Source organism: Rhinopithecus bieti, unplaced genomic scaffold (genome assembly GCF_001698545.2).
Source record: "Rhinopithecus bieti isolate Rb0 unplaced genomic scaffold, ASM169854v2 scaffold_23868, whole genome shotgun sequence".
NCBI lineage: Eukaryota > Metazoa > Chordata > Mammalia > Primates > Cercopithecidae > Rhinopithecus > Rhinopithecus bieti.
This window is the reverse complement of record NW_016811202.1, coordinates 517604-532968: the sequence shown is the minus strand read 5'-3', so window position 1 is coordinate 532968 and position 15365 is coordinate 517604. Positions and strand designations below refer to the sequence as shown.

General features: G+C 55.6%; 2 protein-coding genes across 9 annotated transcripts in view; one reads left to right on the top strand and one right to left on the bottom strand.

Annotated features, from left to right (window-relative positions):
* GDPD4 (glycerophosphodiester phosphodiesterase domain containing 4) overlaps positions 1-1430 on the top strand; it is an 84677-nt gene extending 83247 nt beyond the window's left edge. For all 8 annotated transcript variants that reach the window (XM_017893589.1, XM_017893588.1, XM_017893585.1 and 5 more), the window contains one exon: positions 683-1430. In XM_017893589.1, coding sequence (XP_017749078.1) covers positions 683-1044 — 362 coding nt within the window. In that variant the 3' untranslated portion in view covers positions 1045-1430. The remainder of the gene's footprint in view (positions 1-682) is intronic.
* A 1290-nt stretch (positions 1431-2720) lies between these two features.
* Positions 2721-15365, bottom strand: part of MYO7A (myosin VIIA) — an 89710-nt gene continuing 77065 nt past the window's right edge. Inside the window, exons 38-49 of the mRNA XM_017893590.1 lie at positions 14672-14829; positions 13660-13813; positions 12277-12432; positions 11695-11800; positions 10503-10616; positions 9396-9483; positions 9104-9210; positions 6553-6738; positions 6017-6133; positions 4925-5008; positions 3985-4104; positions 2721-3359 (exon numbers count right to left, since the gene is read on the bottom strand). Coding sequence (XP_017749079.1) covers positions 3270-3359; positions 3985-4104; positions 4925-5008; positions 6017-6133; positions 6553-6738; positions 9104-9210; positions 9396-9483; positions 10503-10616; positions 11695-11800; positions 12277-12432; positions 13660-13813; positions 14672-14829 — 1480 coding nt within the window. The 3' untranslated portion in view covers positions 2721-3269. The remainder of the gene's footprint in view (positions 3360-3984; positions 4105-4924; positions 5009-6016; positions 6134-6552; positions 6739-9103; positions 9211-9395; positions 9484-10502; positions 10617-11694; positions 11801-12276; positions 12433-13659; positions 13814-14671; positions 14830-15365) is intronic.

The following is a 15365-nucleotide window of genomic DNA, read 5'->3' as shown; positions in this document are numbered from 1 at the left end:
ATTAAAGTAATAAAATGTAAATCTAAGCAGAAAACAAAACCAAACCTGAGTTCTGGGTTTCTTTGGAGTGTCACACTCTTCTAGATTTTGGCCACGCAGTTTCTCTGTATATTGTGAACGCCTAGGTAATTTTAAGATGTTTGCTTGTTTTTGTATATCATCCAGTTTTTAATTTGTCTTTGGTAGAAGGATTGGTCTTGATCTCCTAGCTCCATTATTAGAAGTATCTACCATCTATTTTTTTTTCTGTAGGACAAAGTATTTATTGAGCATTTACTGTGTGACAAACACTTCTGAGCCCTGTATATGTAGTGGTAAGCAAGACAAAGTCTCTGCCCTTTAAAAAGCCCTCATTTTAATGAGGGAAGCCCTCATTTTTCTAAACGAATGGCTATGGAATACATGAACTTTAAGCAAATGTCAGTCTCTGCTTTCTGAGGATTTCCATGGTGAGCTAGAGCCTCATGCAGTAGATTCTTAAGCCCCAGCCCCAGGCTGAATTGGAGGACCATAATAAAGTTTGCACAAAGCCTGAAGTAGAGGGGAGAGCTTGGAGGAAAGAACCTGAATGGGTAAGGGAGGGGCTAACATTTAAGAGATAACTTGAATTTCACACATGATTGACAGAGAGTGGAGAAGTGACATTTGAGGAATCTGTGTTTGTGTCTTTTCTATCCCACAGATGCTCAGAGTAGAAGAGAGAATGAGGAAGATTTGCACATAGCCATGAAACCTCCTGCCCGAGTTGTGGAAAGTCCTTGGACTCTAGCAGCCCTCTACCCAGCTTTATCCAAGAGTGGAAAGGAACACCAAGGCCGTTTCAATTTTGCAGCACCATCCAAGAAACTACTGCCTATCAAGAATGCTGTCACACCTTTGAAACCTAGCAAGCATGACATTCAACCACCGATGCCCACCACGGTCTTTGAACTCACACAAGCACCTTCCAGGCAGGCTACAAGTAAGGCTACCTTTCAAACTCCATTGCCCACCCTGAAGGTGGATAAGCCAACCATGCCCTCCATAGAGGTCCCCTATCCTTAAATAAGAGACCTCTAAGAGATCCCCATGGCTGAATACTCCAAAGAATCCTATGTCACAATATATTCCACTGCATCTGACATATCCTTCTATGTTTCCAAAGAAGAATTATCCACATCTCCCCTGCTTCTTCCTCTTCCTCTCTCTGCCTAAGGGTGGTGATGGTGGGGAGTGGTTGGTAAAGGCACACAGAAGGGCCATTGAGGCTCTCAGGGGAACCATTCTGATCTAGCTTTCTATCAAGAATGCATCTCAAGGGGCTAGGCAAGGGGAAAACTGTTGTGTGTGGTCTTGGAACTGGTTGCTGTCAAGTTTATCTCATCCTAACACCTCCATAATATTCTCTGCTAAAGAAGTGACTGTGCATATAAGTAAAGGCAACCTCTCAGAAAGCCAGAGGTAGTGGTCTATTCTTTGGACCCCTCGTGATCAACCAGGGTGATGAAGGCTGGGGCATGGGGGCAATAGTGATGCCATCTGAGTGATCTCATTCTCTGGGCCAGAGAATGAGAGGGGCATGGGTCAGGGACAAAGATCTCATCCCCACCCCACATTATCTGCTCTATTGTGCAGTGGGCTACTTCCTGATACCTTGTGGTTTGCTGATTCCCTAATAAGAGGGTGGGTACAATCCATGCATACTCAAGAGCTTTTGGCTTTGAGGGGAAACCAGAGCTTAGAACAAGTATCTGGAGCCCCTTCTATCTGGGGGCCCAAAGTTAGAAGCAGCGAGTTGAGCTCTTCCCACTTACACTTCCTTTCTGGACCCGAGCCTCTTCTTCATGATGGTGATGTAAGGCAGACTACCACAGCATCTTCCTTCTGGCTCAGATCTTTCCTGGGCTACCTGTGGAGCTGTGTCCTCTTAACAGCCACATTACTGTCCCAGAAAGCAGCGCTCTCTGATTTGGGGCCTCCATTTACACACACCAGCCAGTCCTACACTAACAGCTAGGGAGATCAGGAATAGCACTCCCTGTGGGGTAGACAGGCACATAGATGCTGATGACCCAGACACGAGTGTATGAAAAGCAGCAGGACCTGGCTCTGCTGAAGTATGAGACCTTGAGGGCAGATCACAAACCCTCCCAGCAAGGGGATTCTCCACTGTCACTTCTCTAGGTGCTCATCCCAGCCACAGCCCAAGGATGCCCCACCCCTAAGTCACACCTTCCCAGTCTGAAGCCCCCACCCACAGACCTACTCCAGTCATGGCCATACCTGGTTGTCCCATGCTGGTCACAAAGTAAACTTTTACTGGCACCCACTGGACATGAAGATTTAACCCAAGGCAGCATTGTTCTTGGGGTTCTTGGATGTGTCTTGATGAGCCAAGATGTTTCTGGCAGGTGCAAGGGCCGCTGTGGCTCCACTGGCCCTAGTTACAGCCCCAGAAGCTGATGCCTCCTCTAGACGCCCAGCTCATACACACTTAGGTCCTCACCTCCCAGCCTGATGTCCAGCACTTCCTCCCAACCCACCCCAATCTCAGTTGGTCCCTTTAAGCCACTTAAAACACATCTTGAGCTCAAGCTCCCCAAACCCCAGACCCAGACCAGGTTGGCCCCAGCAGGTAAAGACCAAAGAAGTCGTTATGTAGGCTGCTCCCCTGCAAGGCCCTGTCCTGACCCCACGTGCCCTTCCCTTCCACTTCCCCTCCCTGAGCAAAGACACTGTCGGGCCAGAGGATGAAACATGCTTTATGCCCTGAGGTGATCAGGGGAGATTTGAGCAGGGGCCCAGCATTCACACTGCAATATAGAAAAGTGGTCTATCCCCCTCATCCCACCTGTAGATCCAGTCCCTTCAGTTTCAGAGTATTCAATGCACATTTGGTTTGGTTGTTCCAAGTATGGAGAGCTAGATTGTCGTCTTGATTCCTCTATCCCTGTGGTACACAGAAAGTCAAAGGAAGTTGCAGGTGGGGCTGGTCTGAAACAGGAGACACATCTAAGGATCATAGGCTCTCACAACCGGGAAGGCCACAGCAAGCTCGGACTAGACCAACCCAGGTGCCAGAGGGGTGGATGGAGGGACGTTCTGCATCCCAGAGAGATGCCTCACTGGAAGAACATCAGAGGCCCAGTCGGTGTGGGCAGTGGTGGCTGGCCAGCCCAGCCTCACTGCCAGGATGGCAGAAGTCTTCCCCAGCTGCAAGGGTAGCTGATGAGTCTGAGCCCACCACGGCCTCGAGAGCAGGCTTGGAACCAGCACCTCCCCCTGACTGTTCACTTGCCACTCCTGGAGCCCCGCTGTTTGCTCATGGCTGTGAGCATCTGGCTAATGTAGGAAGTCAGAAGGTCATCCATCTTGTAGCCCTGGAAGCAGGGGTGAGAAGATAAGCAGAGCACATGGTGGGACGGGGCCAGCCACTTAGACCATAGCACAGCTCCCAGGAATCTGCAATGGGCAGAACCCAGGACAAAGGCAAATCCCTCCCACTCAGGACTCATCTCCCATCTGCACAGTTGAAGGGTTGAATTCATCCAGCCAGATGGTTAAGGTTCTACACTGTTATGACCTCACGTTAGGCCTCTAGCTTGTGGGTCCCTCAAGTCACAGATCCCTCCCTCCAGGAGTGACTCTACTGGCTCTCAGTTGAGCTATGTCTTGGAAGTTTGAGCTTGGTCCAGGAGGTCTCATTGTTAATGGTTCCACTATTGAACTCGGGGACTAAAGGGCTGTCACTGCGGGCTCAATCCCCAGATACTGAAGGCACTCAAACAACAGTTGTTGAATGAGGGGTCTGTTCCTCAGCCCCAGATTAAGTCCCTTCCCCAGACCTAAGCTGAGCCTCAAACAGACCTGACCTTGGCCCCAGCATGACCCTTGCCCATGACCCCAGGCCCAACCTCACACTACTGTTTGTTCCAGGCCCTGGGAAGCTGGCTAAGCTGCAGGCAAGGCAGGGAGCCCACCGGGCCAAGCAGGATGCGCCCTCACCAGTGATGTCTCGCAAAGCAGTTTGCTCCCGCGCACCAAGTTCCCAATGGTGATGTGGAAGTAGGTGTTGCCACTGCTCCAGTTGGAGATCTTGGTGAAGGGGTGAGTGGTGAGGATGTCCTGGGGGAGCAGAAAGGACATGGAGAGGCACAGCCTGGGACCTGTGGCCTCACTCACCCACACATGCCCTCACAGAAGGCCTCAGGCCCTCAGAGGAGCCCACGGCCCGAGTTCTGCCATCCAGCTGTGGTGGGAAGCAGGTGCCTCCCCCTCCACACCTTGGTTTGGGCACCCAGGGAAGTCTAGGAGGCTGTTGGGTAGGGGTACTTGGGGCCAGAACTGGGAAATTGGGAGGCCTGAGGGAACTGACACCGTGGCCTGAATGAGATGGCCCAGGGAGAGTTTGAGGAGGGAGTCAAGAAGAAGACAGGGCGGAGCCTTGGGGAACATAGTGTACAGGAGCAGGCACAAAAGGGTCCGGGAAGGAATGACCAAAACACAGAGGAAAGCCAGGAATGTGTGACACATGAAGCCAATGGACAGATGGTGGTCACGAGCCCTCTTCACTACCTGTCCAGTCAGACCCTCTGGGTGTGCAGTCGGGCTGCTCTGGCCCAGAAACACAGATGCACGGTCACCCCTGCACAGCCGGCCCCACAATCCGCATGGGCAGAGCATCCAGTGATACTGAAAGGCCAAGTACTAAAAGGAGCTCAGATTCCATAGGAAGGAGTTTGTTAGTAACTTCAGGAGAGCAATTTTTGTGGAGCAAATGTTGGGTAAAGTCCCAGCAAACGCTGACAGCTTTTGAAGTCACATGATGGGTGGATGAGTCTGGAGATAGACGGTGGCTAGGACGGCTTGCGGGGTTTGTTCCGGGACTGTGTCTGAGGTTCAGGCAGAGAAGCCCACCCCCACTTGCCTTCTTATCCCTGCTCACCTTCGTTCTGGGATCGATGAGGCTGACCCCATACTTGTTGATGGCAATTAGGAGGATCTCAGGGAAGTTTGGCTCTGTAGTTTGCTAGAAAAAAAGATGAGAAGGCATCAGATGGGGGCCCAGAGCAAGAAAAGCATTTGGGGAAAGGAATGAAGCCTGGCCCCAGCTGGGATAAAGTCAGCCTCTCCTGTTGCCTATGTGGTGCTGATGGCCCTGCGACGACCTCATGGCCTCCACCTTCGCTGGGCCTCAGTGCTGCACCACATCCCTTCATGGGTCCCCCAGGCCATCCTTTGCTTTGTCCTCCCTCTCAGCCCAAGGGCATCCCATCTTTAAAAAGCCTCCTGAACCCTGCATCTGCCTCCAGCTACTTACCTGTTCTTGCACAGCCGAGCTTCTCAAAAGGCCTCCCATCCTAGCTGTGTGACAAGACCACACCTGTCCTCTCACACCAGCCTCCTCACCATACTCCTGCCTCTGTCGTGCCCCTCAGACCCCTCCTCCACCTACAGCCTGAGAGGCTTTCTGGCCATGTCACCTGGGTTGAAAACCCTCCAAGGCAGGCCACCCCTGCAGGAAACCCAGCCTCTCACCTGCTTGGCAAGCTGCTGCTCTCCACAGCCTGCTCTTGCCTCCTGCCCTCACTACTTGCATTTCCTTCCCAGACCTGAGTTCTCACACCTCCAGACCTTTGTCTATGTGGGACCCCTGCCAGGAGCACTCTTTCCAGGGTCTCCCTGGAAAGCTCAGATATCACCTCCTCTAGGAGGCCTCCTCAGACCCGGCAGAGCCTCCTGAGCTCTGCCACCTGGGCAAGGGCTCCCCACTGTCAGAGCATAGGCCGTCCTCCATTACCCCGGCCTGTTTACACGCCTGCCTTCACCGCCAGGCTGAGCTTTTGGTCCCTCTGTCCCCAGGACTTAGCCCAGCTAAGACACTGAGCTGGGACAAGGCTGAGGGTACTGCCCTCCTTCCCTCACCAGGGCAGGTGTCCAAGGCCATGGTTGTTTCCCACAGTCCTGGGGAGGAGTCTCTGTGCCTTCTCAATGCCCTGTTCCCCTCCTCCTCAGTTCTGAGAAGCCCATGGTGTACCTTCACCTCGAAGAAGGCTGAGCCAAATGTGGGCCACTTGAAGATGAGTTTCAGGAAGGCCAGCTTGGCCTCCTCCTTGGACTTCCCCGCGTGCTTGTTGAAGTAGGCGACGATGGACTATGGGGACAAGGGGGTCGAGGCTGGGCTCAGTCCTGGTGACAGGCCTGCTCCCCACACCACCCCCGCCCACTCCAGCCCCATCCTGGAGTGCTGTGAAGGGCTCTCCCCATATTTCAGCTAATGGACTCCCGACCTCCCTTCTCACCCCAGGCAGGCAGACCAAAGGGTATCAAGGACAAGCAGGTCACCATGGTAACTGGGACAGGGCAAATGACCCCCAATTGGCCACTGAGTGCTTGGCATGGAGGACTGAAGGATAAGGCAGGCAGAGAAACAAGGGTGGGCGGCCTCATCGAGTACAGGAACCACAAGACACACCTCCCTGGGCTGCCGGCCAGCGTCTGCCCCCTTGGCCTCTGGGGTGCCCAGAGGCCCATTCAGGGCCCCACCATTCCCGCCGCCCACCCCATGCTCACCCGCTTCCAGTCATCAGGCGAGACCTGTCGGATAAGGTCCTGGGGCACCAGCTCCCGCAGCAGCTTGGGGATGCTGGGGAAGTAGGACTTGTCCTCCTCGAACTTGACCCTGTAGATCAGCGCCCCCAGCTGCAGCACCTCCTCCCGCGTGCACTTGTGGTAGCCTCGGAGATACTTGGGCAACTCCTGCCAGAGACAGAGCAGGTCACAGGCATGCAGGGACCTGGGAGAAGTGGGCTCTTTTCCTACCACACCAAGGAGGAGCAAATGTCAAGGCTGACTCTGGGGGAACTGGCAGTCCAGGGACCGTGCACTTACCCCGCACATGGGCCCACCCACCTCTCCAGCCTCAGCTGACACTGCTCCCCCAGGGGAGATGGCACAGGACAGGGACAGAGCAAGTCTGCCTGCACAGACTCAGCACTCGGCAGTTGGAGCGCATGGCCTTGTCTGTTACCTCATATCCCCCCGTAACAGTCCAGTGAGATAAGCAGCCCCGTTTCAAGATGAAGAAACTCAGAGTGACCAGCTGGCAACCCTGAGACTGTTCTATACTTGTCACCTCCTGGGCCCATTCTCCTTTGGAAGAGCCCCTCAGTCTGGCCTCCTTGCATTGGGTTCTCTTGAGACCAGCTGCTTTCAGCAGCAGCAGCAGCAACAGAGGCCCTCAGACCCCCTTGAAGTTCCAGACCCCAAACCTGAGGAACTTATGCTGGGGAATCAGCCCAGGGCAGAGATGAAGCCTCTGAAGGGCTGGCGCTGCCCACAGACTCCTGGAGCCTTATGATCATCTCGTGCATGATTTGAAAGGTAGAGAAACTGAGGCTGACCTGAGGACATACTGTCAATCAGAGACCTGAGTCAATCATTATCCATCCTATCCACCCATCCATGTGGTTATGGGTCTATCTACCTACACATCTACCTCCATCCATCTCCCTATCTGTCCATCCATCTACCCACCCATCCACCCACTCACCTACCTACTCACCCATTCACTCACCAATATCCACCCATCAATTCACTCAGCATTCATCCTCCCATCTATATATTCCCTCAGTCACCAAGTTTACCTATTCACCCATTCATCAATCCAACAAGTATACACTGAACATCTATGAGCCAGGCCCTTTAAGCAACAATGCCTACCCTCCCTACTCCCATGGAACTTAGAGTCTCAGGGCAAGGACAGACATTAAAAATCATACCAAACAGATACATAATGACAACCTTCGAAGGAATTGTTCACAGTGCTATAAGAGAATATAACAAGGTGACCTAATCTAGGCTTGAGGACAGGGCAGACTTCCTTTAAGATGGCTGATTGACATCTAAAAGCTCAGTAGGTGAGGGAAGAGCATCCCAACATTATGACGGCCCCATGGCACACTTGAGAAGTGGAAACAATCCAGCTGAGCTGAAGGAGAGCCAGGTACAAGGCAAGGCAGCAGGAGCGGGTAGTGGTACCACCGGGCAGGGCCACGGTCAGGATGGGGGTTACACCCTAAGAGCAAGGGGAAGCCACTGGGGGAATCTGGAAAGCAGGATGACCACCCTGTGGAGAAAGGGTTGAAAAGGCCAAAATGGATGAGGAGAACAGGAAGAAGGTCACTGCCTCCATTCTGGATCAGAGATGATGGTGGACTGACCCAGGTTGGGAAGGTGGTGACGGAGACACATGGGGGATTTTAGAGATATCCAGGAGGTACAGTCATCAGGTAAGTGATTTGGGACGTGGGAGAGGAGGAGCAAATGTCAAGGCTGACTCTGGGGGAACTGGCAGTCCAGGGACCGTGCACTCAGTGGGCAGCAGGGGGTGGGTGGGGAGGGGCATGAGGGAAAGGCAGATCCCAGGTTTGGATGAGGGCAGTCCTTCTCAATCCCAGGCCAGTGTCCTCTCTGCCACAGCAGCCACCATCCCTGCCTCCTCTGCCCTTCCTAGCATCCTGGTTTTTCTCCCACAGAATGGCAAGCAGGTTGGGCCCAGAAAAGAGCACCAACCTGCAGTCATGAAGACCTGGAATCAAACCCCAGTTTCATCAGCTGTGTGATCCTACTTACAGCACATGGCCTCTCTGAGTCTGTTTGTCTCTCTGTCAAATGGGGACAACATGCCTGCTTCTTGGGGTTATTGGGAGGACAGAATGAGAGAAGAATGCCAGATACATAATAGAGGCTCAACATGCAAGCCTCCCTCCCGGCTTCCTTCAGGTGCCTGTGCTAGAAAATGACAGAGGCCTTGGAATTACCCAGTTACAGCAGCAGACTCTCGAAGTCAGAGAACAGCCCTGCACTGAAGGAGGGGCCTGAACAGGTAGGGATCAGAAGCTCAGAGGAGGAACTGTCAAGCCCCTAAGGGCTAAAGAGTCAGGAGATACAAGGATCAAGGGTTGGGCCCTCTTTTGGGGCTCCAGTGGTCTTGGCAGGAATCCTTTCAAGGCCAGGCTGGTACAGGCCCACACCTGGCAAGAGCAGTGGGTCTCTGCTTTCAGGGCCAAAGTACAGCAACACTAGCCATGCATGAAGGCAACTAGAGTGCAGAGGTGCCCACCTGGTAATAGTGGAAGATGGAATCAGCCATGGGGTCCTTCCCTGGCACTGTGGTGGTCCACAGCTTCTTCATGAAGAACACCTGGTAGGTGAGTGAGGGCACAATTCCTGCAGCACAGGGCAGTCGGTCACCCAGAGGGTCCCTGCACAGAGGAGTGTTCACATCCCGAGCCCAGCCCCAGCCCCAGAGGAGACCCTCGCTCAGGCCCGCCTAGGTGGGCCTCACAGCATGGCCCTGAACCTGTGCCTCCCTACTCTGGGCCTCAGATGATCCCAGGACCCGGCCTTATTACCGTCCTTGATGGGCCGAGCTTTCTTTATCCAGTCTGTCAAGTGTCGAACAAAGTCAAAGAAGAAGTCGTTCTCAGGCACGCTGATGACCTGGGGACAGGGCCATCGAAGCACACTCATTTTAGTTTAAGAAACACTGTATTTTCTGACCTTCCCACCTAAGGCCTGTCTGGCAGCTCCTTCTCAGGGAAGACTCCACTTCCAGCCAGAAGGGGTTTCTGTGTCAGCCCCACCCTGCCCCATGTGCCTGTTGAGTGTCCCCAGAACAGCCTACTTCTTGCTGGGAGTGCTGGTCATTCCATTCAGTGCCTGGGACACTGAATGCTGCCTTAGATGCAAGGGAAGCTGGACAAGAATGCAGCCCAGCCCCTGGCTTAGACATTCTCTGGCATCCATGTCCAGATCCTCCCGCAGCTCTGGGCACCCCTGGGTCTAGGACCTCATCAAGGTCACCTCTGGGTCCCAGTGTCTGGCACAGAGACAGTCATGAAGTGAGCAGACAGACACAGATGCACACAGAGCCATCAGCAGGCAACAGGATGGGGCACCTAACTCGGTCAGGGAGGCCTTCCCGTGGAGGGGGATTTAGCTAGGCCTGGAAGACTTCCAGGGACAGAGGTATCTGGGGAAATGTGATGTGAGATGGTGGCAGGGGCATAAGCTTTAGAGTCAGACCCACCTGGAGCTCAGTACCTGCTGTGTGACCTTGGACAAGTTACCTAACCTCTCTGAGTCCTAGTTCTGTGATCTACCAAGTGGGGATGATCACACCTTATTTCAAGGGTTAATTTGCCCTAGCATGGCAATTAAGGGCCAGGGCCAGTCAAAGCAAATCTGGAAAGAATGTGTGTTGGGGCAGGGTGAGGGTCTGGTGTGTCTAGAACACAGAGCACCTGGGCACATGCCCCTAAGAGGGTCTGAGCCATGTGCAGTGCCTCAGAAGAGAGAGAGCTGGGGGCAGCCACTCCATGTAAGGGATGGAAGAAGATGGCCAGATGCCAGTGCCCTCTTCCCCTCTCTCCCCTAGTCCTTCTGTCTTCCTCTGCTGTCCATAAGTTCTTATTGCCCCAGCAAATCTCCCACCTTGGCGAAGGTGGCGAAGGACCCACCTTGTCTGCAATTTTGACAAAGAGGCTGAATCCCTCTGAGGACTTGAGGAGCAGCCTGGTGGCGATGTTCTGGCAGAAGTCCTTGGCCTTGGTGCTGGACTCCACTTCGAAGGCCTGGGAGGGGCGGTGAGCACTGGGCTCCTGCAGGGCCTTTCCCAGGACCTGGTCCTCCCGGGCCCCTCTGGCTGTGCCTCCTATACTGAGCCCCCTCACATGCCAGACACCCTCCTGTGGGCCCAGAGCTGGGCATGGCATTTAACAAAAGGAAAGGGCTACACCTGTCTGGGTCTTCCCAGGTCTCCTCCTCCCGACCCTCCAAGCAGGATGTGGCCTTGGCGTCCAGAGTCCTGGGCCAGGGTGTACAAGCCTGAGTGACAGCGAGGGGTCCAGGGAGCACAGCAGGATGATTGGAAGGGTGATTGGGAGGAGGAGACTTGAGGTAGAGGAGAAGCAAACCCAAAAGTGGAGGGGAAAGCAGCCCAGACAGATGGGAGGGTTTGAGCATCTGGGGAAGTTTAGATGCAGGAGGAGAGATGTCTGGAGGGACAGGAACGGACGTGAGGAAGTCCTTGGTCCTTGCAACTAAAATCCTGTCGTGGCATTTCTGAGTCTCCAGCCTCAGACAAATTTCATAAACGACTCTTCAAATGAAAAGTTTATCTGAATGAGACACTGTGTTGAGACAGGCAGGGGCTGGGGACCATGAGGGGCAGAGTGACTACAGGCATGACAGACAGGACCTTTGGCAGACAGGACCTGGATGGAGGGAACCTCAACCACCTCAGGTGGGGAGGGAGGAAGGGATGTCGAGGTTCTGGCTGCAGGAAAGTGGGCTCAGGTGACAGGGGAGGCCTGGACCTGGGGGCCAGCGGGGCCCTGCACCAGGGAGGTGCAAAGCCAGCTCAGAGGGAGAAGTGCTTTTCTCCAAGGCAGGTCCTCCTCAGAGACAGGGAGGGAGGGGTGCCCTTCTGAAGAAAGCTGCTCCAGGAAGCAGGGGTTGGATCAGAAACTAAGGGCCCCTGACCTGGGGAGTCGGTGGCCTCTGTCCTGAGCTCTGACTCCACTATGGGGAAGGAGGACGAGGCAGCAAATGTTGGGTGTTGGGGGAGAGGCTTAAGGCTGCCTTTGGTGTCCACCCAGGAAGCCCGGCCCTGTCCTGGGCACTGCAGACCTAGAAGTTGGCGACCCTCACCTCGTCAGTGTCGTCAGGGAAGTAGACCTTGTGGAAAATCTGGGTGGTCTTGTGCTGGATGGCCTCCACCTCCACCAGGTGTGGAGGGTACTTCCGGGACCCATTTCTGAAAAGGTCACAGAGGCAGGAGGGAGCAGGTGCGTGGGACTGTGGAGACCAGGGGACCAGGACACTTGGAGGCAGACAACCCAGTTCTGATCCCAGCCTGCCACTTCCTATGATGTGACTGGCCACTGACTCTCCCAGAGCCTTGAGCTCCTCATCTGTAAAATGGGACGATGGGTGTGGAGAGGCCCAGCAAAGTGAAGAACGCAGTGCCCTTGGAGAGTATGAAGTGGGCCCTGGCGTCTGTGCCCACCGATAGCCTGGGAGCTCTGGGCTGAGCACTCTCGAGCAGCCGGACTCTCCAGCTGCATCCCGAGCGGCTGCGGGGCCTGCACCTCCTTCTACCTGGCAGTTGAGGTACCCCAGGGGTTGACCCAACTGCTGTGTGGTCCTCATCCCCAAGGGGCTCATTCCACAAGCCCGGTGTGGCCAGGAGCCCGCCCCAGTGTCTGCCCCTGCCCCTGGCGGCCTCTGTACCTCAGGGCTTTCTGGAGCCTCTGTAGGCAGTCGATGGCTAGTGGGCAGTGCTTTCGGGACTGCAGGAAGCGCTGCACGTGGGGCAGGAGGATGTTGCTGGGTGGGAAGAGGCCCGTGCACAGCCAGAGCAGCTCCCAACCCCTCTCCTCGCTGTACCTGCAGGAGGAAGCATGGGCTCCAGCAGGGGCAGTTGCCATCGGGAGTCACAGGACCTGTGCACCCCCCGGTGAGGGGGCCACGCACCCCTCAGCTGCTCATCACAGCAGCACCGTCCCTCCCGACCCTTAACCTGTCTCAGGACCCCTCAGCCTACCTACAGACCCCTCTCCCTGATAGCCAGATGCAACCACTGCTACCCAAAGTGTGCTTGGCCCACTGCACCAGGCCACACACTGCTACCAGTCCACATGGAGATAAGGGGCTTATGTCACAATGACAAGCCACCAGTTTACCATGCCCTCTGCTTCAGCTGAGGCTTTTTGTTTGTTCCATCGCGAGACTTTCTCCATGAAGGAGGCAGTGTGATTTATATTTTGGCAGAAGCTCTTTAATTCACCTGTACTTTGAGTGGCAACGAGTTAGACCAGTCCCACCCCAGGCTCCTTCAGCGACCACTCTGAGCTTCTTGGGTCTGACAGTGGGAAGTTTGGAGGGCTTCTAGGAGGAGGTGGCATTTGAACTAGGCTTTGAAGGATGAAGCAAATTACGGCATGCAGAGACGGGGCTGAAAAGTTTTCCTGGCTGTGGACACAGCATGTACAAAGGTTTGGCACTGTCAAAAGAGCTGATGTGTAGTTTGAGGATGGATTTGTGGAAGAGATGTAGAGGGTGGCACACCTGGGGAGGAAGGCGGGGGGCTGGGTGTAAGGAGAGAGGGTGGAGCTTCTCTCAGACTCTGAGAGGAGCCGGTGCCTGACTTCCTACTCCTGCCTCGGGTTGTCCCAGGGGGAGGAGAAGGTGGCACCCTTTGGGCATTGGGCCCAACACCCAAACCCATGAGAGTTTTCAGCCAGTGCTTTCAGCTGACAGCGGCCCAGCCTGCACCAGGGAGGGGACACTTGACTGAGCTGGACCTGCAGGCAGACAGCAGCATCTAGGCAGGGGAGGGGCATCCAGAGCAGGCTCCAGCCAAACGGGAGGAGCTGGGGCTGTTACCCTTAGAGGACAGACTCAAAGGAAGACAGCCACCACCTCCCAGTTCCTGCTAGGCCTTTCTTGGGCCTTGGAGCCAAGCTAGGATGTGAGGGGGCCCATGAGCAGCTCCTGGCTCTGTGTGAGGAAGGACTGCATCCAGGCAGAGCCAGCGGCTGTCTCAGGAGGGAAAGAGCTGCCTGTCACAGCAGGTGGGGTCTGCCCCTTGTCCACCCACCGTGCCTGGCTCACCTGATGTGGTTGTCGGTCAGCTGCTTCAGGATCTGCACGTATGCCTCGTCCTTCAGGGGCTCGGCTTTCAGGGGACCCTCAAAGATCTGGTCGGTGAGCTCGTTGACAGAGCGTGTCCTCTTGGACGGGTAGTCGCCCATGTACTTGAGCACAGGTGGGGACTGTCAAGGAAGGGCTTGTGCCGAATAGAGGGGCACTGGTCTGGGGTCTGGAGGCCCCACTCCCCACAGGGCCTGCATCACCTGAAGCTGTGACCCTGGGCCCTCAGGCTGCACACTTACAAAATGGGCGTGATCTGCCCCACCCTCTATCCTCACCTCCTCACAGCCACCAGCCCCACATCCCAAGCCCTCACAGCAGCTGGGACGGACTGCCCAGATTGCCAATCTGACCATGCCACCCCTGCCCAGTGGTTCACCCTGGCCTTGGGACATGGCCCAAGCTTCCTCACAGGGCTTGGGAACCCTGCCTAAGCCCAGTCTTCCCATCCTCTCTGTGCTGAAGCCCCGGAGCCCTGGAACAACCCTGCTCTGTGTGCCTCGGGGCCTTGCTGCTGCTCCCTCTCTCTGGAACACTCCCCACCCCTCTCCCCTTTGCCTGGCTAAGTCCTACTTAGCCTTCAGGGCTCAGTCTAGATACCACTTCCTCCAGGAAGTCCTCCCTGCCCTCTCCAGGTCACATGGGTCAGGTCACAGCTGCCCGGTCCCATCTCAGCACTGATCTGGATGTGCGTATGGCCCCATGAGGCCAGGGGCTGGGCTGGTTCCTGCTGTACCTCCATGCCTGGCCCAGCACAAGGCACCAAATCCACCTGGCACCCAAATGACAGGGTCAGAGGAGAAAATGAGTGAGGCAGCCCCTTGCATATCAAAAGGTGCAAGGGAGGGGGTCCTCCATCAACCCTCCCCACGCATGCCCAGGCCGCAGCAGGCCCTCAGGAGGAAGGTGGTGTGCAGATGAAGGCCCTGCCCAGTCCCTGGCTCCGCTGGGTACAGCCCAGTAGCATGGATATCAATGAAGGCCAGGCAGGCCTCCTGCGAGAGCTCCTCACTGCCCAGGAGCTTCTTGAGCAGCGCCTGCTTGAGCGGCTCCCGCGTGTGGCTCCACAGCCGGTCCTTGCCTCGGGCCTTGGACACCATGACACGGCTCAGCGTGTGCTTGGGTGGGGGCCTGCCACAGCACAGGGACCGTCAGCAACGGCCCCATTGCTGGCAGCCCCAGGGAGAAACCCCCAGGTTGTGAGACCCCCACCCCCACCTAGCCCCTGTGCCCAGAGGCTGAGGGTGAGCACCAGGCCCTGCTCTTCCCTGCCCTGCATGTGACCCGAGGCGAGTCACTGGCAGTCACTGGGCCTTCCTTTGTCAGCTATGAAACAGCGGTGAGAACACCACGGGCTGTGCCCCAGCCTCCCCCACCACCCTGCACCCCCTGCAGAGCTCAGTGCACACCGCCTCCATCAGGAAGCTTCTCACTGCACCCCCCGCCCCCCACCCCAAAAGCATCCTCATCACAGTGCTGGGCAGGCATGCAGAATCCCAGCTGCCTGCTTCCGGCCCGCATCCCCACCAGGACTGAGTCTCGAATGCCCAGCCTGGGGTGGGTGCAGTGACATCTCTTAAATGAAGGAAGGATAAGATGAGACACACAGGACGGGTCATCAGACAGAAACAGCCCTCCAGCTCCCTCTGACCCAGGTCCTGCTCACA